Genomic DNA, 25,420 nt, shown 5'->3' with positions numbered 1-25,420 from the left:
AACACAGGACAGTGGAGCCAATAAAAAACGATGCAGTTTACCAACTTATAGAAAATAGTCATGACCTAATGGAGGAGCAGCACTTTGTGAAGAGCCGACTCAAAGAAAGGACAAAGAGAAGAGAATCACTGAACATTTAACTGGATTTATTTGAATCAAAGATAACAAGAAGAAGTAAATTATCTGAGTCAGTAGAAACAAATAAACACAAAACTAGAACCCAACCAGAGAGAGAGAGAGAGCAAGAAACTGATTCCAGCAGGTGATTTACTTCCTGTTTTACTTCTAAAAATGGCTAAGCTCCGCCCACAGTGGACAGTCTAAACAGGAAGCGTTGGAGCTGTCACACCTCTCACATGGTGAAGATCAGATGACCGCTGAAGGTGGTGTGATGGTTTTGATTGTCATTTATCCTTGAATTAGCCCAGAGACGCACAAACACCTGATCTCCAACCTCTAGAAGCAGTGAGGCTCCATTAGAGGCGCTCACATGCCCAGATGTTGGACATTCATGTGCTATAAATATGTGTTCTCCATTCCTGAATAACACACCACCTGTCTCAACGTTTCCATATCCATATACTTTCCAGTCAAAGTGGTAGGCTCCTCTCACTGGTGCAGTGAAAATACCTGTGGGACATTTGTTTTTGTCATGTTAAATCAGCTGTTAGAACATCTGGAACATCAGCCTGACATCAACATAGCTGAGAAGTGACATTCAGTGTTATTACCTGTGGATGTGTTGTAGGCATTTCCAATGTTTGTGACAACATGTTTGAAGACCAGAGTACTCTGAGTGTTAAAGGGTCCAGTATCTCCAGCACCTTGATCCAGCAGAGAGGCTGAGAAAGCCACCTGTTTGACTGAGAGAGAGAGAAATGTCATTATTTTTAACTTTCTGTTAAAAAGTGACCATGACAAAAACTTTAATCTACAATGAAATAAATTTTTGACAGCTGAAAGCGTTTCATTGTCACAGAAGAAATCAAACTCTTTATGTTAGAATAAAATTGTTAAATGTTGCCAAGCTGTATGATCAAAGACATTCTTCTGTTTTTAACACTCTCCCCAGCCTGTTGAATGGGTAATTAGCTATAGTGTTTAACTACAGGCACATCCTATGTGAAGGTTCTGTTTCTGTCCTTATTTAGTGAGGATGTTTACTTCCTGCCATTTATGACCTCACCTGTGTGTGGTGAGACCATTACAGGAATTAAGCCATATACTGGGTGAGGGAAGATGACCCTTTTGTGATCAGCAGGAAGTCACACAGAAACACCCACATTCACACATACTCACTCACGTGCACATACATACACAAACACATGCTCACACATACATACACATACACATGCTCACACATACATACAAACAAACACATGCTCACACATACATACAAACAAACACATGCTCACACATACATACACATCCACTCAATGCCTTAAGTTTATGACGCACCATAGGGGGGTTTACAGTGGGTGCTTGTGTAAACTGTGTGTCACAGAATAAAAGGCTGCAGGGGAAGCTGGGAGGGCAGAGATCCTGTCGTCCGGCTCCCCTTGCTAGCATGTGAAAATCAATCGATCGCTGCTCTGTCTTGCATTCTTCACGGGAATAAGTCTGAACCAGTAGGCCTGCTGAAGTGCAGACCCAACACTTTATAATCCACATACTGTGTCACCAGGTGGTCAGTTAGTTTGAACTTTTACCCTCAGATGTCATGTGGAAGAAATAAAAACAGTGTTGGTACTAAAGTTGCCCCTGTGAATGAACTAAAGACATTCAAACACAGTAGCGCCACCTTGTGGACAGATTTATAGCACTAACATATGTTAAGCCACCAGAGTTGCTGACTTCTGTCTGCAGGTGGCGCTACAGCACAAAAGCAGCTTCAATTGTTCACAGAAATGAGAGTTTGAGCAGTGTTGTGTCTTCAAACACTTTGTCTTTAACTGTATCAGAGCAGGTTTTAGTTTCAGTGTCTAACATTAAGACATTCAAACATAAATACTAATCTAGTAAATTTACAATTTAAGATCAAACATTATTAATAAAAACATGTCATATATTTCAAAGTATTATTGAAATGATCAGATTCCCACACAGTACCTTGTAGTTCCTGCTTTAGTTTGTTGATCTCGGTCTCCAGCTTTGCTACTTGTTCTGATAAAAATGCAAAAAATAAAGGAAATCTCATTGACAGCACAGTGATTCCCATGTTTTATCTATAAGTAAGAAAGTAACAGTGACTCTCATGCTGTTCATGCTATACTGAGCGATTGTCTCCTCCACGTCCCCTCATCCTCCACCTCACACACTGCAGAGCTGCAGGACCACACCTCCTACAGGTGCTGTGTGCCCACAGACTGTATGTAAATGATGGATGTAACCACGCCACTGTCTGTTCACTTCCTTAAGGTGATAAACTGTATGGACTCATACTCATGTAGCACCTTTTTACTCAGTTAAGCAACCAAAGGATGGCTGATGGCTGTAACTATGCAGCTGTAGCTCTGTTGGTTGATCTGGTGACCCGTGAGCCAAGTGGCTACAGGGGCGTGTGTTTGATTCCTGATTATGTAGCATAGTTCATACACACATAATTACCCAGCAGTTGAGTAGAGGTTGCTGGCTGCTGTCTTCAAATACAGATTCAAATGTTCACAGAAATTAGGCCCAGATTTGTTAAAACAGCCTGTGAGTGTAATGGTGAGACAGCACTAATAGGTTTGGTTAGTTTTAGCTGTGTTTTCTGAACACTGGTGCAGTCAGTTCATTACCTCCACAGGTTATATTGTTGGATGTGCTTGTGTGCATGTCATTCTTTGTGTCTGTAAACACGACAGCTCGAGAAGTTCAGATTCTGATAAAACTTTGTACTGGTGTAGAGTGGAGTCATTCACTTTAACTCAGTGTTATTTGTGCAGCGCCAAATCATTAAAAAAAGTTTCCTCAAGGTGTTTTTTTCTTGTAAATTAAAGTCACTACACTAAATGTTAAGTTTACATTAAAAGATGGTTTTAGATTTGAATATGTGTATAAGTACAGATCATCCACTCTTAGCTGGAGGTCCTAGTTGACCGATGAATACGTTTAATGGTGATCTCCAAAATCTGAACATTGAGTCTGGCTGTCAGAGAGCTGTTTGGGAGTCTGTTTTAGAAAGGGTGAATGTGACAGTGTGAAACAGTGCTCCACTGAAGAAATTTAAAAAAGGTAACATGATCTCAGACACAAAGTTAATGAGACTGTTTGAGGTCCTGTGGATTAAAGACCCGCAACTGAACAGTCGTTTGTACCTGAACAGGTAACTGTGGTCGAGGTTATTGATTCCCTGGACTGAATAAATTTGAACATGTGCCAAAAATATACACATTTTAACATTTCTATAGAGATGATCAGATTTGCACACAATACCTTCTGACTGCAGCTTCAGCTGGTCGATCTCAGTCTTCTGACTCTCCAGCTTTGCTTCTTGTTCTGAGAAAAACACAAAACAAAGAAAATCTCACTGACAGCACACAGTGATTCACATGTTTTTATCTCTAGTGCTGCTTTGTGATGATTATTTGACTCTGTTGACGGTGACTGTGTTCATCCTTCCTCCCATGGATCATGACACTGACCACACCACCAATTAAATCCTGATCATCTGGAACACCAGCAAGACACTCTGGACTTACCTAAAAGTATTTTATTCCAGAAAACATGAACTGACCCTGGGTGGTTCCCCGTAACCTTGGTTATAAAGTTTGTGGATTTGCAGATTACTGAGTTTCTGAGCTTCCTGTTACAGAAAACATGCTCAGTTTCACATGGAGGGTTTAAAAATACAGGGCTTCATCAGTTGCTTCATCAGTTGCTTCATCAGTTGCTTCTTCAGTTGCTTCATCAGTTGCTCCCAGGATGTTTATGAATCCTGGTGTAATTCTTTATTAAAGATGCTACTTTACTTAAACAGCACCCTTCAGCAAACAGAGACTGTTAAAAGTCCGCTTGTTTACTGTACCTGTTTAGACTACGTTACCCATGATGCACCTCGGTATTGTACTTACTTGCATTCCTGTGTGTGTGCTTACCACGTGGGTATTGTAAGATAAGAGTGATGCTTGTTTAGCTTTATCTGTGTTATTTGCTAAGTAAGAAGCTAGTCCAGTTGCTATCGCTAAGATGCGGGTTTTGGGCTACTACAGGCAGCCTTGGTTTCAGCCCATATTTCCTTTAATATATGACTTCCTGTCATATATTAAAGGAAAGCTAGTTGTAGGTGGCTTTAAGTACTTGCTATGGTTATTATCTGAACTTGAAGAGTTAACAGCAGGCAAAAGACTGTGCAAATGACCTATAACACTGAAGGGTCAAGCAGCAGCATGTATGAATACCACTGATGGAACATGAGCTTTGAATTACAAGCTGGGAACTTAACCAGTGACATGATTGTTTGAAGGCACTGGATGTGATATTTGCCATGCTGGGAGTTAACCTAAAAGAAAAGACTGAAAAGATCAACAGAGAAGAAACAGAGAAGAAGAAACAGCTGAGTGGGGCCTGTGTTTGCTGGAGATTTGAAGGCCAAACAGGAAACTGTGAGAGGAGGGACAGGGACCAGTGAGAGGTCAAGCCGGACGAGGTCGAGTGAGAGCGTACAGGATATAATTGGATTGAAAATGGAGGCTGAACTGGTGGAGGTTTAGAAATGTCCAGAGCATCATAACAGAAAGGTAAAAAAAAGAGAGAGAGATAATAACTACATGAATGAATAGAAAACACACACACACAAATTGTTACATGTGAAATTATTTTTGGAGAGAATCAGAAGTGAGATAGTTTGAATCCACAGCTCCAGTGCACAGACATTGATTAAACCTGGCTAATAACACACACACATGCAATGAAAATAAGCTTGCTATCTTTTATTAGTGTTAAAATAGGGTGAATTTAACACACTTAAACCCAGAAGTTGAGGAATAACTCAGGGAAGTTCCACGACAATAGAGTGATTTTTGTGAAAAGGAAAAAGTGATTAAAGCTTAAAGTAGTTTTTAGAATAGTGGATTAGAAGTGCTCTTGGACAGATTGATCAAAACAAGTGATTACTGTAGAAAGAAATAAAAATAATTCAATAATGTGGTGATGTTTAAATATGCATTTCTCTTGTCAGGGTAACTTCCTGAGATATGACTCAGTATGCAAAGTAGCTGAAATGAGTGGTGACGAAGAAGCTTGCTGTCTGGCTGTGTGTCTGAGGCTTCTTATCCGAAGTTTAGAATTTAGTGATGATAGATTGTCATAACATATTTAGAAAGGGCTTAATGAGAATACCAATGGTGTGCAAAACTCTGTGGCTTTTAAGAAGATTTTCTGTGTATTTAGAAGGTGAAATGATGTCAGTTGACTTTAGAGTGTAAGGACGCTGAAGAACCTGAGGCAAAACTTTTCTGTGTTTAAGATTTTGAGGTTGTTGTTTTAGTGATGGGTTGATTCGGTCGGTTAGGTTCGGGTAGTTTTCTTATTTTAATAGAGGGAGTTTTATTAATCATGGACATGGTTAGAACTGGTTAGAACCCTTTAAAATTGTAACAGTGCACTTAGAGAAAACCTGTCAGGTGATTTTGTTTTGTGTTTTGATGAGCTACTAATCAGCTCTCTTTTTCTCATTTTTGTCCTAAGCAGGCCTGCAAGATTGAATTAACAGCGCTAAAAAATTTCTGGGAGAACAAATAGAAGGTGACCTTTTCCAGATTACAATGGGCTGAGGAGAAGGCTACCTGTGGGGACCTGATCAGGTTGTAAGTCCCTGTCTAAAAGGATTGCAGTCAATCAGTCCAAGAGCATAAAGAACTCTTTTCCTAAAAAACAAAAAACAAAATAAAACAAATGAATGAGCTCATGTTGCTGAGGGTGGAGAATCTGATTATTTGCACGGGAGTCTCCACTATCAGCAATATCTCGTGTGAATGAGTGTGAGTGAATGTGTGTGACTGGACTGTGACTGGACTGACGATGTGGACTAAAGGTTTGACTGACTGGACACTGAGACAAAGACTGGACCAAGGTTAGGATGAATAAATGTGAACAAACAATTTACCATGCCGGCAAGAGAAAGGGGATGCTTTGCTTTGCTTTGCTTTGCTTTGTTTTGCTTTTGGCCGGAGCAGGAGGAGGAGAGAGAACGGAGGGGAGACTGAAGGTTCACATAAGAGTGTGGAGCTGAAAACTTAATCTTTTGGCTGCTAATTTCGGGTTGCTGATGTTTGCTTTAAAGAAAAAAAAGAAAGAAAAAATTCTGTTTTATTGACTGGGTTTAGATTATGGTATCACATTATATTGTTGGGGAAATGCCAAATGCTAAAGGGGAGAAAATGTTTGATATAACTCAGGTTACTATTAACAAAAGCAGGCCACTGTAGAAGTCAATTAAATTTTATAGAAGGAAAACAGGTAGAACCAAAGCAAAATTTAGGAATTATATAGGGGATTGGTAGACTTGTTACATTAAAATGTAAGTTATGGAATAACAAAGACTGGTACCAGTGACCGAGGTTTTTCCATTTAAAATAGTAAATTATTAAATGAATTAAAAGGAAAACAATTGGTAAGGGTCTGTGATACTAGCTGCCACTGGAAAGAAACAGGAGCAAAGTAAGGAAAGCAAACTCATTTTGGTCAGCTCTGATAAATTCGAATTAAAAGTACCATGACACTCAGAGGATCAATGTGAAATTTAAATACGGGAAATTTTCCATGAAGCACATGACTGATAACTGTTCTGATTTAAGTTTTCTTTCTTATAACACAGATTGGATCATAAGGGGGGGAAACTGAGTATGAAATGTGAAATTCAGGTTAACACACAGGTTTTGTTTCTTGGAAGTTCCAAGGATGCAGGCTCTTGATGGAGCCAGGAGTTCAAAAGATTTGACATGGTGATTAAATTGATTTTATTCCTTAACACAGGTTTGCAGGCCCAGAGCAGATATACCTGAGAGGAGGATCGCTGAGGTGTTTTGAGAAATAATATGACTAACCTTTTTCTTTTAATTTCCTAAGCTCTGGTGAAGCATTTTCAGTTTGTGACACATAAGAGGTGTCAAAAGGGGGAATTTTAGGTTTAATTTGAGATAAGGGGCTTCATGACCATTTTATGACTTTTTGGGTGTTTGATACTTTGGGTATGGTAAAACTCACGCATAAGTAATTGCTCATATGCTTAAGCTTAACTGATTGAAAATCTCTGACTTGGGTTGGATGTATTTTAGTAGAATAAGCGTTTATAACCATTTTCTTATACATATTGCATATTGTGCTCATGAAAAGAGTTGATGCTCAGTCTATTCAAGGTCTTAAGCTTCGTTTGGCGCGTTGTCCCGACGATCTATTGTGTAAGTGACTTGGAGCAATAGAAGGTTAAACCGCACACACGCTTACAAACACAAATGATTTGAAACATAGGCCAGGCCGAGGGCCTGGAATTCATTTAGCTTCTAACTGCATTTGAGCTTGCCTAGTAACAAGTGACAGAAGAAGAGTCAAGAAATTGTAAGTCCCCAGGAATCATAAGGAAGGTGAAACAAATTGCCATGTATGGAAGAATGTGATAGAAAGAGGAACGTCGCTGTCTGTTTTTATGCTGATATGCTGATGGTGTGTATCTTACCCTGGGTGTGTTTAATAAAATTAAAAGTGTTGCTCACACACATAAAGAACATTAAGATTAAGTAAAGGTTAAGTAAAGCTAATATAAAGGAGTCTTGGTCGTTGTGTCCTTGGGCAAGACACTTCTGTGGCTGTGGCTGTAGCTGCCTCCACCAGTGTGTGAATGAATAGTGGAGTTGTAAAGCGCTTTCAGGGTCTTGAAAAGCGCTATATAAATGCAATCAAGTACACACCTACACAGCATGTAAACAAACCGTGAACAAAATCCACAGGATATAAAAAATAAATGAATGATTGCTGGTAAGGGTCTCTATATATTAGTATTTACCAAGGGTATGTTGTGACGTACCTTCAAAATTACAGTGATCCGTCGCTATAACGCGGTTCACCTTTCGCGGCCGCATTGTTTCGCAGATTTTTTTTAGAGCAATTTTGCTATTTTGCTTTTTTACAGTGCATTGCGTTGTGCATCCTGATTGGCTGTAGACCGTTGTCGATCCTCCATGCAATGTTTTGCACCGTCAAAAGGCACCCAAAAGGCAGAGGAAGATAACCATCACACAACAAGTGGATTTCTGATTCACTGATGTTGAATTCTCTGGCATCTGCTGTATTCCCATGTTCTGGATCTAAAAACAGGGTTTGATCTGTGGTTTCATTCTGTAATACTGGACTTATTTTTCTACAAAGGTTTGAACTTTGAGAGTGTTTAAACAAGAGAGAAAAGTGTAAAAAGTGTGTAGTGAGGGGTTTAGAGCCTTAAAACGTCTATAATAATTGTAAAAAATAAAGTTGGCTACTTCGCGGATTTCATCTATCGCCGGTTATTTTTAGAACGTAACGCCCGCGATGAACGAGAGACCGCTGTATACAAATACTGGGAAATATAAAATTTGAATCCTTTCTCTCTTTTGCTCTGAGGCACGGGTGAAAAAATATCGACAAGTCGATGAACATCATCTACAGATATATTCGGTAAATGCCCAAGACAACTTGAGAAATGTAAATCACCGCTTGATTCATTCATTTGGTTGACTTGTTTTGGAAAACTGGACTGCAAACAATATCACACTGGACACGAGCGCTCTACAGGAGTTTCCCCACCGGACATAGCATATGCTAACGCACACATAGTCTATTATCCTCAAATATTAATTATAATAATAATAACTTTATAAAGCACATTTCAAGAAAACCAAGTACACTTTACAAAAGAGTTTAAATGAATGTTTGTCATTCTGAATATCGACGAAGTGACATTGATGTGTCTGTACCACAACAGTGGATCTTATTCACTACCTGACATGATACTGTACCTTGAGTCTGTTTTTCCAGGAATGCCGTCCTCACTTTCTGTTCAGCCAGTGAGGCGGTCAGCTCTCTCAGCGCAGCGTGGATGTCCTGTGGACAGGGTTGTTGGTTTGAAATCTGCTGGTCAACAATTTCATTATCTGCCTCTGTCTGATTTGTGGAAACAGAGCAGACCAGAAGCAACAGCGAGAAAAACACCATGATCTCCATTCTGTCAGTGAAAACTCAACAGTATCTGTGTCATCTGCAAACCTGACTGACTTTTATATTACACAGTACAAAGGGGAGGTCACGGTATCATTCGATTCAGTAACCCTATGATAACTGAGGGCATAAAGTAATTCTAGTAAATCAGCAACTAATGTAATCTTTATGACTTCAAGACAGACTACAAGGAAAATGTAACTGTCAATGATTGTTAACACTAGATTTACTAAACCTGCGCAAATATGCATAATTTCCCTGAACCTAACACCTCCTAGCACCCCGATGAGATTTTCACAGGCCTTCAGCTCCATTGATCTCCTGCTTTTGTTGTGCAAATACACCCTCCACCAACCCCAAACCAGGAGAGATTCAGAAGGTCTTTCCTTCCAGTCGTTGTCACACTCTACAACCAATGTTCCCTCTAAGCTGCGCGCGTGCGCAATTGCGCACTGCTGGCACGTCTCTGCGCACACAAAAAAAATCTAACCTGAATTGAAATTAAAATAAATACGTTAACAATTCTGTTTTGCAGTGTTAGTCAGTCAGTGACTGGCTGCTCCCATATGGGATTAGAACGATGTCACCTTATCCCACAGTCCAGCCAATGATGCGATTCACATTCGTATATACGCAGCTGATCAACGCCGCTGACAGGCTATGACAGCGTCCTTATGTGCCGACACCAGTGTTTTAGCAAAGCGGCTGATGTGGAGTGAAGCCACGTTAATGACAACGTGTACAACCATTGGAGATGTGAGCAGGACAGACAGAACAACTGACGGACAAAGTGTGGACTTTATACCAGTTTTTAAACTGTGTTGATCGGCCACGTAAAACCAGAGTTACGATAAAAATATCTGCAATGTTTGGTTTTCTTCCTGAATACTGTCGTTGTTTATATTTACGTTTCTTATATTTAAGAAACGGTAAAAATGGTGTTTTATAGGGAAAACGCTCAAAAGCCTGTGAGCAAAAACAGCACCCCCACCCCCCACCCCCACCCCACACACACACACACACACTTACCCCACCCTTTAAAATGTACCATGTCGACCAATCAAAACATGATATGGCAACATGGCATTTAGTTGTTTAGGAAGGGGGAAGTTTTAGGAGTGACGGCGTGTTTGAGATGTGAGAGATTTGCCACGTTTAGCGCAAATCTTGTGTAGTCAGTGTGTAGTTAGTTTGTAGTTAGTGTGTAGTTAGTGTGTAGTGTAGTCAATAGTGTTGTTGTGTGTCAGAACAATGAGGCGACTGCTGAATGTTACAGGTGTTACAGCAGTGATACAGCTGCTGCTGTCAGGCCTGCAGGTATCAGGCTGTTGTTCTCCTTCATCTCATAGTGGACAGAAATTATTTTTTGGAGTGTGCTACGGATTCAAATATTGGGGATGGACACAAGAGGAAAAACCACAATAACAACACTGGTCCGGCCGGGTTGAGTCAAACGATGATTTTAATGATCACACGCGTGGGAGATGGACATCGTACGCAGACAGCATCAGCTCTCAAAATGGTGGAGCATTGATCAAACTCTTATAGCCTCTGGTGTCCCCACCTAATCATAAAAGCCTAAAGATTCACATGCTTTCTCTCACACGGCGCCTAAGCTACGACCTTGGCTCCCTGTTTATCTGCTCCTGCTGAGATGGGGCAGAAAACTCCAGCATGTTCTCTTCTAATCAGACAAATAAGGCGATGACTTTCTGCGAACAGTATTTCTTATAACTCAGCAGTATAATGCATCATAAACAATATCATTCACAATCAATCAGCAGTCTAATGTAATGCAAATCAGTTTAACAAATGTAATAGTTATCACCTTCTTCTAATTCAGGAGAATACTGCAAACTAAGACTACATAATAATTCACAATCTTTAATTAGGGGTCTAACATGGCATAAAATAATATTATAATCCCACAAGTGGCACAAATAATCTGTGTGGCATCAGATTTGATGCAGAACAGCTGATTGTTCTGTAAATAGTTTGAAATGTTTATTTAAAAAAACGCCTTGGCTGCATTTTTAGGTAAACAGCTGCAAAAAACTTTGTTACTTTTTTGGAGAAGTAACTATATAATTAATTGCCTAACATTGGTCATTATGTACTGTATGTTGCAGACAGAGTTACAGACTCTCTCCCAGACCACAGACTCCTAATACAAGTCACAGCTTTATAGAAAAGAAAAAAAGAAAGTTGTGTTTTCAAAATTGGAGTTCAAGTTATTTTTTCTTCCAATAGTGTTAACATGCTACACAGGTCATGAACAAGATATTCAAGATATTTTTTTTTCATTTTCATTGTAAGTGGGCTGAAGCAGTTAATTAAAAGTAGTCTAACATAAATGCTGTAATTTGATTATTTTAATAAACATGTGACTTGGATGGATTGGATGCTGGCGTAACCACAGTGCACACGTCTGCTGTTGCTCACAGTGGTCCAAGGGTGTGTTTGCTCAGACTCATGAAAGAGGGAACATTGTCTACAACAAAGTACCTGCAGTCTACAATACACCGTAGTAGTTTCTATGTGCAATATTTCTCATATGCAATATTAGTTCTTGTCAATCCCTGTCACTACATTGCGTGCCTGTCCATAAAGATATATATACACAGTGTTGTGTACATATATGTATATATATATATATATATATACATATATGTACACAACACTGTGTATATATATATATATATATATATATATATATATATATATACACAGTATACACAGTATATATATATATATATATGTATGTATATTAGGGGTGCAACGATACACAAAATTCACGGTTCGGTTCGGTTCGATACTTTGGTGTCACGGTTCGATATTTTTTCGATACAAAAAATGTTCATGCATTTTTAATTTGTCATTTATTAAAATTATAAATATATATTTTAACTCAAAAGTACAGTTTTTAAATTTAACCCTAACCCTTGTGCGTGTTTTTTATTTTGACAGCGAATGCACACCTGTGGACCACTTATGTGCAGCCCTGGTTATTTAGCTCATCATATTGCAGCCACAGAAATTATTTTGTCCATGAAACCATAAAGCTGCACTTTCTTTTTGCCTTATAGTCTCATTTGTCATAACTTCTCCGTTTTGTGGTAAGCTTTTCTTTGGCTGTCACTTCTTCACCCTGACCTGTCTTATTTGGCTCAGCAGAACTGAAATGCTTTTACATGCTCACTCACATAAGCTCAGCGATTCTCTGCGCGATCAACCTCTCACATGTTTAAACTTGCTGCGGGAGATTTCACTTGTCATGTTTGCATAGTAAGCTAACGATTAATAAGACGATGTCAGAGGAATTGGTGCGCAAATTATCATCACTCACAGATCAGTGCTGTCGCTCTCTATACACAGTTCGCACGATTGCAAAGTGAAAGCAAAAAAACAAGCGCAAATTCAAACGCGATTTCAATATGTCACATATTGACAGTGGCTCACCGATGCCAATGACATAATTACCCAGCTACATTTCTGAAAGAATGCAAAAGCATTGACATATATTTTTCCTACAATAGCCCGACGGGCAGGGAAGAGATAGATTTTGGTAGCCCGACTGAAAAAATCGCTAGCTCCGGGACGTCGGGCTAGCGATATTGCGAGCCCTGTATCTGATTGAGGAATCACTCATCTTTGGAAAAGAGAGTTTATTACAGAGAAATGGCTCTTTCCAAAATAAAAGCTATACTATCCGCTTCTTCTGGGCTATATTCTCAGCAGCATAAGGAGAATCATGTGCTAACAGCTGTCTAAATGACTCGGCTAAAGTTAGTAGCATGCTTGTTGTTTTTGTCTTTGCACTAGGATGATGTCGGCATAAATGTGCAGTCATATTCGTTGTGTTCCCACTAGTGCTTTCAGGTTAATCTCGTTGAAATGACCTTAACGCCACAACACAGCAAATCTCCGTTAACGAGCTACCGCCGATCGCCCCATGCATGGGGCTAGACGGCCAACACGTTAACGAGCTAACTGCGCTAACACACTAGTTCCCACCCATGTAATTGAGCATTGCGTGGCACATCCAACATACTGTTTTACTTTAGTCCATGACTCGCTTACCTTCAGGGTCATACGTCACATGAAAACCAAAAAATTTCCTAACGCCAGATCTGAATGAGAGTGGGGGAGGTCCATGTTGCAAGTAGAGCTTAACTTCTGTCTCGCTAGCTTGCCCTGCGCTCTTCCTTCTGACTATGCTGTCTGTGTGGAGCGCTCAGTGGATCTGCGCTCGACAGTGCAGCCTAGGCGGAGTAGTCGAACACAGATTCACTGAGCGCTCCACACAGACAGCATCGTCAGAAGGAAAGTTGATAAAATAAATTACAAATGTTGTATTGTTCGATACATATGCGTACCGAACCGAAAGCACTGTATCGAACGGTTCAATATCGATACGAATATCGTTGCACCCCTAATGTATATATATATATATATATATATATATATGTGTGTGTGTGTGTATATATGTGTATATATATATATATATATATATAAGGGGTGCAACGATACACAAAATTCACGGTTCGGTTCGGTTCGATACTTTGGTGTCACGGTTCGATATTTTTTCGATACAAAAAAATGTTCATGCCTTTTTAATTTGTCATTTATTAAAATTATAAATATATATTTTAACTCAAAAGTACAGTTTTTAAATTTAACCCTAACCCTTGTGCGTGTTTTTTATTTTGACAGCGAATGCGCACCTGCGGACCACTTATGTGCAGCCCTGGTTATTTAGCTCGTCATATTGCAGCCACAGAAATTCTTTTGTCCATGAAACCATAAAGCTGCACTTTCTTTTTGCCTTATAGTCTGATTTGTCATAACTTCTCCGTTTTGTGGTAAGCTTTTCTTTGGCTGTCACTTCTTCACCCTGACCTGTCTTATTTGGCTCAGCAGAACTAAAATATATATCCTGCTGCTTTTACACACGCACTCACATAAGCTCAGCGATTCTCTGCGCGATCAACCTCTCACATGTTTAAGCTGCCGGAGATTTCACTTGTCATGTTTGCGTAGTAAGCTAACGATTGATAAGACGACGTCAGAGGAATTGGTGCGCAAATTATCATCACTCACAGATCAGTGCTGTCGCTCTCTATACACAGTTCGCACGATTGCAAAGTGAAAGCAAAAAAACAAGCGCAAATTCAAATGCGATTTCAATATGTCACATATTGACAGCCGACGGGCAGGGCAGAGAGAGATTTTGGTAGCCCAACTGGAAAAATCGCTAGCCCCGGGACGTCGGGCTAGCGATATTGCGAGCCCTGTATCTGATTGAGGAATCACTCATCTTTGGAAAAGAGAGTTTATTACAGAGAAATGGCTCTTTCCAAAATAAAAGCTATACTATACGCTTCTTCTGGGCTATATTCTCAGCAGCATATTAAACATATCAGGTCCCCATAAGGAGAATCATGTGCTAACGGCTGTCTAAATGACTCGGGTAAAGTTAGTAGCATGCATGCTTGTTGTTTTTGTCTTTGCACTAGGATGATGTCGGCGTAAATGTGCAGTCATATTCGTTGTGTTCCCACTAGTGCTTTCAGGTTAATCTCGTTGAAATGACCTTAAGGCCACAACACGGCAAATCTCCGTTAACGAGCTACCGCCGATCGCCCCGTGCATGGGGCTGGACGGCCAACACATTAACGAGCTAACTGCGCTAACGCACTAGCTCCCACCCATGTAATTGAGCATTGCATGGCACATCCAACATACTGTTTTACTTTAGTCCATGACGCGCTTACCTTCAGGGTCATACGTCACATGAAAACCAAAATAATTCCAAACGCCAGATCTGAATGAGAGTGGGGGACGTCCATGTTGCAAGGAGAGCTTAACTTCTGTCTTGCTAGCTTGCCCTGCGCTCTTCCTTCTGATGATGCTGTCTGTGTGGAGCGCTCAGTGGATCTGCGCTCGACAGTGCAGCCTAGGCGGAGTAGTCGAACGCAGATTCACTGAGCGCTCAACACAGACAGCATCGTCAGAAGGAAAGTTGATAAAATAAATTACAAATTTGTATTGTTCGATACATATGCGTACCGAACCGAAAGCACTGTATCGAACGGTTCAATATCGATACGAATATAGTTGCACCCCTAATAGATAGATATTTAAATTCCCCACTCGGTTAATCCTCAGGTCCTCTACCAGAGGCCTGGGAGCTTGAGGGTCCTGCGCTGTATCTTAGCTGTTCCCAGGACTGCGCTCTTCTGGACAGAGATCTGCGAATACCTCAGGCAGCAGAAACCCAAGAAAGAGGAGGAAGGCAAGGAACCATCGTGGAAGGACAGGCCCCTACACGGTATGTACCACCGGCAGACAGAGGAGGTGGCTGATATCCAGAAATCCTACCAGTGGCTGGACAAAGCTGGACTGAAAGACAGCACAGAGGCACTAATCATGGCAGCACAGGAACAAGCTCTGAGCACCAGTATATAGGAACATCTATCTTTCTGTCTATCTTTCTATCTTTCTATCTATGAGGAGATCAGCTAAGTAATTAGGCACCATATTATTTAAAATTTTATAAGTAAACAATAAGATTTTAAAATCAATTAGGAAGCCAGTGTAAGTTGACTAGAACAGGGGTGAATGAAATCATACCTTCTAGTGCTGGTTAAGAGATGTGCTGCAGCATTTTGAACCAATTGCAATCACTGAAGGAGGGAAAATTGGAGGCCCAAGTAAAGAGAGCTACAATAATCTAGTCTTGACGTGATGAATGCATGAATAAGTTTCTCTAGATTTTTAGGTGATATATAAGGTTTAGCCTTAGAAATCTGACATAGTTGATGGAAGCTACTTTTTACCACAGTAGACACCTGTTCATCTAGTAAATAAAGATATTGAACTGTTTATCTTGATGTGCTGATCAGCATGTTCTGCAGCTCTGAGGGTTTTTCGGATTTTTGCCAAAGGTTAATTGTGCTATTTAGATCCAAAGTCCAGTTTTGAGTTTGGGAAGAAATAAAGTTTACTACCGGTAGTAAGGTGTTATTGCCATCAACTATTGATGGGGTTATTGGCAATAAGAATGTTGCTGAAATATGGAGAAAACATTACAGCAAAATTCTTAACTGTGTAAAGAGCGAAAGATTTAATTTGTCTGATATTGGTTTCAATAATGGTGTGACTATTCAACCTGAAAAAGTACAACTTGCCATCAAGAGGATGCCTCCAAATAAAGCTGGTGGTTTAGACCACAAGCAGTTGTCAAGTTAAATGAATGTAAAACTGGGTGTATGGTGGGTAATCTTCTTGTTCATCATTTAATGTACGCTGAGGATTTGGTCATTTTGTCTCCTTACGGTGCTGGTTTGCAGCAGATACTTGGGGTTTGTGCTAGTTATGGTGCCCAGTATGATTTTGCTTTTAACCCTAAAAAGAGTTTTATTGTGATCGCTACAACTGAGGAGGGATTTTCCTTAAACTTCCAAGATGGACATCTGCAAGTCAAATGTTTTTTCACGGGTAACGTCCCAACTTTTCGTGCCTTATTGAAGAACTAAGTACAAATTTATGTGCCGTTAAATAAGTCGAGACATTCAACAGTAAAAGCTTTGCCAGTTCTAACACATGGTGGCACTAAGTATGTGTCAAGTTTTTATAAACTTTGGAATAAGTGTCTGTATATTTTGTGAGTTTTGTCTTTGTTGTTTATTTTTAATGATATAATGACTCATTTTGTCTGAAATCAAATCAAATATGATATAACTGTTACTTTAAAAGGCTGGAGGAACCTGAGCTTTTTCCACCAAACCTAATTATATTTTTTTAAAATTGTAACTAATTAAAAAATAATAATACCCAAATCACCTGAACTCTACTTTCTAACTAACCTACTGTGAGCTGAGTTTGCTCTTATCTTTGGTGAGGAGAGGTTGGAGGAAGGATGAGCACAGCCAGGTGTAAAGATGCTGCTATCCCCGAGTCCTGTGTTGATGATCATCACCCAACAGGACAGCAGCATCCAGTGGACGTATGATGTCAATCAAAATCCTTCTGAATGAACCATCTAACACGGCAACAATGAGCAGGTGAAAAGCCATTACATGTTTTTGTTTTCTGAAACAAAAACTCGACCACATTTGAGATACAGATATTTGTTCAAAAATGTAGAGAGTAAAGGTAAAGAGTAGTGAGAAAAAGAACTACTCAAGTACAGATACCTGTAAATTGTACTTAAGTACAGTATCAAAGTATTTGTACTTAGTACTTTTCGTAGTCTCGCATGTCTGTGTCAAATTTTCCACCAACTGAAAAGTGGACAGAAAGCCTGAACTTTCCTTCTACCTCTGGATACTCAACAGTCAGTACTTTTACTTCTAACAGTGAATATTAGGATTCTGATTACCTTCAGTGATGTAATGTTTTGTTTCAGCAGGAAACACCATCTTTGAAAAGAAGTTTGTAATTGTAAATCCTCCTCCTCACTAATGTCCGAGTGTCAGACACAAACATGGGGATCAAACTCTGGCTGTTGTGGATCCTCCAGGTCTGTTTAACACCAGCAAGAGTGAACCTGATGCGAGGAGGGAAATCACTCAGGTCTAGATGGTCCTGTTCACCCACGGAGACGACCTGAAGAGGAACATAGAAGAAGTCATCACTGACAGCAGATCGCTGCATAACTTAAATCTACATGTAGAAGACAGGTTTGATGTTATACTCAAGTTCATGGAGAAATGTAGAAAATGTCAGAGTTGACTGGTACTGGGAGACACTGGGAAGGATGGGATACTTTAAGTAGTGCAAAGCTGGAAAAGGAAGACAGTCTGTGCTCATAGTTATTTTAAATATTTTTCAGTTAAGTTTCCTCTGAGCAGCACATTTATTTAGCATTTAAATAAATACTGCTTTATGTTTGAGACAACACCACGTACATCTAGAGACACTTCACTGCCAGGCTGTTAGCTGACCATCACATGTGTTGCACTCAAATGCTGCAAAACCCGTTTAAATAAAAAAATCACACTGAACTGTTTTATTACAATAACTTTAGTGTATTTAATGAAGCCATGCATGTTTGTCTCTGAGCTACAGCGACTTGAAGAAGATGCAGGTGAGAGTGAACATGTGCGAGCCTGAATAACTCCACAGGTTCACGAGATCCTCACATGAAATATGCAGGACTGAAAAACACATTTGACCTGATCAGCAGCAGGATGTTCGTCTGTAAACAGATGATCAGGTAAATTCAAAAATCACGTGATTCAAAAATCACGTGGAACAAAAGCTGGAACTCATCAAAATACAATGAACAGAAACAGAAACAGTGTTTAAGTGGAAACTGCATGAAGGCACAGCTGAGTCAGTTTTCAAAGAAATGATGGTTTAAATGAAAGATTAGGAACAGTGCGGGTGGTGTAACACCCTCTCTGACCACAGGGTGGCGCTGTTACACGTCACATTGATAGAATCAGGAGTAGATGGTCGTTCGGAGCACTTTTAGTGACACGTTGGACTGATTTAACAAAGACAGCAACAAATGATCTGATGTGAAAAGCTTCAGGTGTGTGAAGAGTGAGGAGGAGGAGCAGTGAAGGCACCTGAACACCACAGAAAACACCCAAAATATCCAAAACAACTTTATTGTCCACTTTTTGTGTGTACAAAGTAATTAGTCTTTGATTCAGTCACATGAACACATCACACGCAGACAGGACAGAGTGCAGTGAAACACATGATCACATGTTTATGTTTTATCTGTCTTTGGTCTTTTGTTGTGCACTTTGGAAATTCATGTAATAAACCTTTAATAAACTAATGGAATAAAAAAGTCACATCAAAGAGTTTTTCTGTGTTCGTTCCTCTCGGCTGCTGCCTTCTGTGTAACCTCCACCATGGTTCACTGTGCAGCCGGTGATGCTGCAGTCGCTCAGGAAAAGGAGAATAAAGGTGGAGAAACTCCACAGACAGCCTCACTCTGTAGAGCCTGTTGATGAAGAAGGTTAATCGGGAGACGTTTACAGCTCACAGCTCATCGGCTGCGTCAGGAGGTGAAGCAGGAAGTCAGCCTGTTATTGATTATTGATTTATTACCTCTGATTCTCTGCTGGAGTGAAACCTCCTTCTTCAGCGGCCACAAACGAGCGACGAGGCTTTGAGCATCCTTGTAATGTTGAAAGTCAGATTCAGGTCTGACTGTCACAGCGTCACGCTCGCAGAACCTGAGGTTCTTTCTCAGATCATCAGAATCAAACTTCAGCACCTGGACAAGAAAATGAACAGAGAGAAAAAGACGAGCAACAGTTTTACACAAAAAACCTACAAAATGAAACTCAAACACAACTGAAACGTTTAGTTTATTTACAGTAAACATCATTTATTCATCAAACCTCCAAACACACCAGCTCTGGCAGAAACACACAAAGACCAAAAACTCAGAAAGACAAGAATCAAAAAGCTTCCTCCAGCTTTACGATGATTAAACACAATAATGTTGCTGATGTTTCTGCAGGTGTGTGAGGAGGAGGAGCAGTGAAGGTACCTGTCCTCCCGCCACATGCAGGGCGATGGCGACGTGGTCCCAAACATAAAACTGAGGTCGCTCATTCACCTCCTCAGCATACATCAGGTTTTCCTCACGTCTTTCAATCAGCTCATATCTGAGAGGAAGCAGCGTCTGAATCAGCTGACAGTGTTAAAGGTCACGTGGTCATTACTCCGCCCTAATCTTAGAAATATGGTGTCTAACCAGATTCTTCCTCTGGATGGCATTACCTTGGCCTCCAGTAACGCTGTGAGGAACCTCGGAGTCATTTTTAGATTGAATGTGTGTGTGTGTGTCTGTGTGTGTGTGTGTGTGTGTGTGTGTCTCTGTGTGTGTGTGTGTGTGTGTGTGTGTGTGTGTGTGTGTGTGTGTGTCTCTCTGTGTGTGTGTGTGTGTGTGTGTGTGTGTGTGTGTCTCTGTGTGTGTGTGTGTGTGTGTGTGTGTGTCTCTGTGTGTGTGTGTGTGTGTGTGTGTGTGTGTGTGTGTGTGTGTGTGTGTGTGTGTGTCTCTGTGTGTGTGTGTGTGTGTGTGTGTGTGTGTCTCTGTGTGTGTGTGTGTGTGTGTGTGTGTGTGTCTCTGTGTGTGTGTGTGTGTGTGTGTGTGTGTGTGTGTGTGTGTGTGTGTGTGGTAACATCTGTGTCTTACTTGTGTGTCTCACACATGGCCTCGGGCCTCCAGGTAAAGTGTCCGTCCCTGTAAGCACAGACGTTGCTCGGCTCGTCGGGCAGGACAGGATACTTGGTGAAGCGCTCGCCATCGTGCGGGCTGTGGACCAGCACAGCGTACATCACTGCCTGTTTGTACAGAGAAGTCTTGAAGAGCCGCATGACGGGCGCAGCACGAAAGCAAAACTGAGAGAACAAAACTGGTTTAGGTGGACGTCTCACTGACTGTGAATCAGTAACTCGAGACATGAGCAGTGAGAGGTCGAGGTAGACAGACACAGCTGTTAGTGTAGAGAGACTGAAGTCCCCCGGCTTACCTCTCAGTGCATCTGAGGGCAGAAAGGCCTGACATCCTGTCTTATATGTTTGAAACCATACAGAAACAGAGCTTAGCTTGGTGTGCTTTTGCTAATAAATCATCTTCATTCTTAATCAAAGATTGAACCATAAGTTTGATGAATATGTTTAGTTAGATGAGAGAACATGTCTGTTCTAATCTGTGGATGTTGTGCATGTAAATGTGATCCAGCTTCAACCTCAGCAGGTGTGACTGCAGGAATGTGAAAGATAAGAAGTGCGTCTCCGTCATAATACATGATTCTGAGTAAAAGTAATGGTACTGAGTGTTAAACAGATGCATGTGTGATTCTGCTGGTAATTAATCTTAATTGCTTAATACTGATCAGACTAAGTTAAAAATGAGCAAGTTTAGTTTAAATAATAAAAACAATAAGAAAATGTGATCAATGAAATGATTCAAAGACAGGCCTCGCACTGAAAGGCTGTGCAGGGTTACTTCCTCTCACGCCTGCATCCTCTGAAGGTTCAGCCTGGGTAGCTCACAGTCACAAACTACAGCAAGTTATGTCAGAGGGGCAGCAGCCACCCAAGACAGTGGGCTTCAAACTGGGTTTTTTGCGTCTTCTCGGCTCATTTTTGCCGTGTTAAAGAATCAAGAAGACTTCAACGCAGCACCAAACGCAGTGCATCTTTGGATCCAGCTGTGCTCTTCTTCCCAGCCTCTCTCCTCCGAACATCAGAACAAATTCAGCGTTAGCTCAGAGCACGTTAGTGCTTCGACTGATTAATATTCTGACTGTTTTGTTATTTTATTCTGCCTTTTCTTTGCTCCTGCTAAATTGTTTTAATGAAATATGCTGCAAATTAAACTGTGCAAATGTCCTTTTTACCCCTTTGTGAAACAGTAAAGGTCAAATAAATGGCTCTTACAGGTTCCTCCAGCCCTTTAAAAGTAACAGAGCCATGAAATTTAAGCAAGTTAGTTACCAAATGCACCGACCTAGAGGGGGGCTGTTGTTAACAGGTGTGGTTGGTTAGTTACTCAGGACCCTGGGGGTCCTGGTGGGTCAACACCTGAAGTGGGGATTAGGGCAGAGCTGATCCAGGGTGGTGGCCCCACAGATCGACAGTATCAGGTCGACAGTGGTCACGTGACTTTTGTCTTTGCAGTTTGCTCTCTTCCAGTCTGATGTGATGGACGGACTGAGCGGTTTAAAAACGTTTTTCCTTTAGCAAACTCAGAGTGCCACATGAAAGTTTGTCTCCTGCAATAAAACAGCATTAAGCTCTTCTGTAAGTGTTCATTTAAACTGAAGGAGTCCGTACCTGCTCGCTGTAGGCCTCCAGCACCTCCTGCACTGTGAAGGTGAAGCGGTACGATCCATACCTGGACTTCTCACTGAAGGCTGGAGAGGAGGCGAACTTCCACAGGAAGCTCTGCTGCCTCCGGGCCTGCTCCTCGGTCCGGTTTGGGAAGGCCTCCTCCAGGAGCCTCCTCTCAGCTGACCGGATCTCCTCTGGTGCCACAGCCAGACTCCACCACACCAGGGACAGTCTGTCTGGATCCTCTGAGCCGCTCTTTGGATCCTTGAAGCCTCCGTCATTCTTGATCTCTTCTAATTTCTTTGTGTCGTGTTTCAGCCAAGACACATGAAACTCCGGCCGAGGGTATGGACGCATGTTTTTATGAAGGTACTGGTTTCTATAACCATACGTCCATGCTTCCTGTTTGAAGTCTTCCAGCCTTAAATGCTGACTTTCTATAAAATGTTCATCAAATCCTCTGCTGTTGGTTTGTTTCTGCATGATCAGGTGAAGGATCCAGATCAAAAACACCAGTGAACAGTCCAGACTGTCGGTGTCACTCTGTGCTGACGGGGAGAGGAGGCACATGCGCCCAGGCGCCCATCAGCTGGTTATCTGGAAATAAAAGTTAATCTTTCAACACACACACACAATAAATTAAAGTCCTGTTAAAGTAATCAGCATGATCAGCACTGGTGTGAGTCACTGGGTAAGGCTTTTTAAAGCACCCAGGGGTGATTATAGGAACTCACATACAGGAGCCTGAGAGCTTTGTTGCAGCTGGATCCAGGAGGCAGACGCGCTTTCTAAGTTTGATGATTAGGCTGAAAATTTCCTCTCTGATGAAGCTGGAAACACAGACAGTATGATTAGGAAAGTGACCCTGTCACTGCAGCAAAAAGAGGAAAAACATCTCTCAATAAAACCAAATATCACAAACTAAAATAACTCAGAGACGAGACACAAAGAAAGTTGCTCAGCTATTAGCTGAGACCCACAGAGTCCACACTGCTGTGCAAAGGTGAGGAGCTCTCAGTGTGTTTGATTTGATCTATAAGGAGAAACCAGCGCTCAAAACCTTTAGGCAAATACACACACCTGCAGGGATAGTAGCTGCCACCCTCAGTTTGACACCTGTGACACGACCTTTCACGACAAATGGTGCATCTCCGTAGTGTCGTGGAAAGGTCCCCGGTTCGAAACCGGGCGGAAACATTTCTTCCCTTTTTTTTCTGAAATGACAACAACAGCCACAGGAGTTTCATGTTTCCTGAAACAACATTGTTTCCCTTGTTTCTGACGCCTCAGTATCTTTATGTAACCTGTCCAATGAATATGATTAGAAAACGAGCGCAGGACGAACGAGGACAGATCACATATGAAGGCTCAGGTGTGGGTTTGTGTGAGTGTCACAGGTATGTTTACGTTCTATGGCAGCGGTCCCCAACCCCCGGGCCTCGGACCGGTACCGGTCCGTGAGTCGTTTGGTTGAGGCTCAGGTGTGAAATGTCTGGTTTTCAGGGTTTTTATCGGTTTTCAGCGTTATTTTGTTGTCGTTTTTATCGTTAACTCGGTTTTCCTGGGTCTTTTCACGTGTGCTATGAATAAATCTTCTTTTTTTCGGTACCGGTGCTAGTTTTATTTTGTTGTATTTATCCGCGACACCTTAAAGGCCGGTCTGTGAAAATATTGTCGGGCATAAACCGGTCCGTGGCGCAGAAAAGGTTGGAGACGGTTGTTCTATGGTAAATATCAAAGTAACAGTGAAACAGCGACAGCGTTAGTATCCCTCCCCCTGTCACACCGGGGACAACCTTTTTTAAAAAGCACTCACTTATTGACTTCGTGCATGCTTGCAACAAACCTTACTGCAAACCCACTCAAAGACTAATACAAAGTATTAACAACTCTGTGTGATGTTTACTGATTAAACTATTCACGGCACCTCACACGAAGGTTTCCAGGGGGATTTGTGTCCTCCCAGTAAGAACTTTCTGCTTTAACAGTCTAACACACATCCCGAGTCTGTGCTGCTCACTGAAGTCCAAACACTTATTTTTATTATACTTTCTTCCCAACAGGCCTTTTGTTCCTTGTGATCTCGTTGCTCGTCGTCAAAGTAATGGATGTAATTTAATTACTCGCCAGAAGGTCATTTGTTTCTCTATCATTAGCTGAAACTCGCTGTTACATAATTACCAGTTAACAGTACAAACCTGAGGCCACACACACCAACACGAATCCTGAGGACACAAACAAAGTTTTCCTTTATTATCATCAGTGTTTGCTCACCTACGAACACAACAGCTGAACGCAGCTCTGCTCCTTCCATGCGGTAAAAACCAAAGTAACGTCCGTGTCTCCTCTCCTCAACATCTGTAAACAGCTCCACCATTTTCCTCCGCCTCCTCCAAACTGAAATCAGCTGACTGTCGCCCACAGCCAGAGAGAAACACGAGTGTCTGTTTTTCTTTCCGTCCGCAGATTATTATCTATCTATTATCTATAATTCATGAGTTTGCTTTTCTTTTATTTACTCCAAGATCTTGAACCTGCGGGAAAGTACTAAATTTTAAGGATGAAAAAACCTCAGTAACCGCAGACTGACCAGCAGAGGTGGCACAAGTGCACATTCTGTACGTAGAAGTACAGATACTACAGTTAAACCAACATTTCAGTAAAAGTGAAAAAGTACTGAAATGTACTCAGAGTAAAAAAGTAGAAAGTAGCTCCTTGAAGAACGATTCTACCACCTATGCACAGGTAACTTCTGCTGTGTAAAAAAAACGAATACTAGTACATGAGAATACAAATGTTATTCACTTCTAAGTTCTGATGAACGCTCTCAGCTTGAATCTGTTATTTAGGACACTGAGCACCAGCCCAACACAAGCTGACCTGTTTATCCTGAGCTTAACTATCAGTATTTTCATGGGACTGAATCACACAAAGTTAGTTTGCTTAGTTTATTAAGATCAGTTTCTTGATTAGTAGCTTCCCCTTGTGTGTTTGTCCTCTGTGTGTCTGTTTATGTGTGTGTCCTTGTGTCTTCTTTCCCTTTTCTGTTCCTATGTTCTTCTCCTTATGTTTCCATGCCTCTCGACATCATCATTTTCCAGCTCCTCCCATAAATGAAGCAAGCCTCGATACGCCCTTCGCGGAAACGCCCCCTCCATTACTCGACACACGCTTCGAAGCCTCGATACAGAACGTCACATCACTACCTGGGGGTTTGACTGCTGTATTCACCTCTCCGTGGCAAATCGCCCAACCTAAATCGGAAGAGTGAAACGCCTTCCCAGCCGCTGTTGTGAGGACTCCTCCTCGGTGGAGCCTTCTGTCTTGTCTTGTTTTTATTAAGTAGGCTTACCTTTTTCTGGTTCGCCTGGTTTTATTCTATTTTATTCTGGACTGTTGCTCGTACCTACGCTTCTGTGATCGGGCTGAAGCGACCCTC

The 25,420-nt window shown here is 41.2% G+C and overlaps 2 protein-coding genes across 2 annotated transcripts in view; both read right to left on the bottom strand.

Annotated features, from left to right (window-relative positions):
- LOC120734104 (complement C1q tumor necrosis factor-related protein 3-like) overlaps positions 1-25,420 on the bottom strand; it is a 33,999-nt gene continuing 8,579 nt past the window's right edge. Inside the window, exons 5-9 of the mRNA XM_040032676.1 lie at positions 8,973-9,075; positions 3,418-3,480; positions 2,110-2,163; positions 732-863; positions 1-630 (exon numbers count right to left, since the gene is read on the bottom strand). Coding sequence (XP_039888610.1) covers positions 353-630; positions 732-863; positions 2,110-2,163; positions 3,418-3,480; positions 8,973-9,075 — 630 coding nt within the window. The 3' untranslated portion in view covers positions 1-352. The remainder of the gene's footprint in view (positions 631-731; positions 864-2,109; positions 2,164-3,417; positions 3,481-8,972; positions 9,076-25,420) is intronic.
- Positions 18,776-24,455, bottom strand: LOC120734037. The gene is made up of 8 exons (XM_040032603.1): positions 24,256-24,455; positions 23,062-23,195; positions 22,716-22,811; positions 21,985-22,578; positions 20,339-20,544; positions 19,691-19,808; positions 19,243-19,411; positions 18,776-19,135 (listed from the first exon to the last, which is right to left on the bottom strand). Exons 4-8 carry the CDS (start codon positions 22,549-22,551, stop codon positions 19,122-19,124), a joined length of 1,074 nt encoding a protein of 357 aa, XP_039888537.1. The 5' UTR covers positions 22,552-22,578; positions 22,716-22,811; positions 23,062-23,195; positions 24,256-24,455; the 3' UTR covers positions 18,776-19,121.

The sequence above is a fragment of the Simochromis diagramma genome, unplaced genomic scaffold (genome assembly GCF_900408965.1).
Source record: "Simochromis diagramma unplaced genomic scaffold, fSimDia1.1 OVJJ01000216.1, whole genome shotgun sequence".
Lineage (NCBI taxonomy): Eukaryota > Metazoa > Chordata > Actinopteri > Cichliformes > Cichlidae > Simochromis > Simochromis diagramma.
Note: the sequence above shows the minus strand (reverse complement) of the source record. Positions and strands in the feature narration are given on the sequence as shown.

Coding starts and splice junctions, on each gene's coding strand:
- LOC120734037 (XM_040032603.1), bottom strand. CDS start 22,551: ATGTGCCTCCTCTCCCCGTCAGCACAGAGTGACACCGACAGTCTGGAC. Junction 20,545..21,984: donor TGGAGGCCTACAGCGAGCAG/GTACGGACTCCT, acceptor TTGTTCTCTCAG/TTTTGCTTTCGTGCTGCGCC. Junction 19,412..19,690: donor TGCATGTGGCGGGAGGACAG/GTACCTTCACTG, acceptor TTTCTTGTCCAG/GTGCTGAAGTTTGATTCTGA.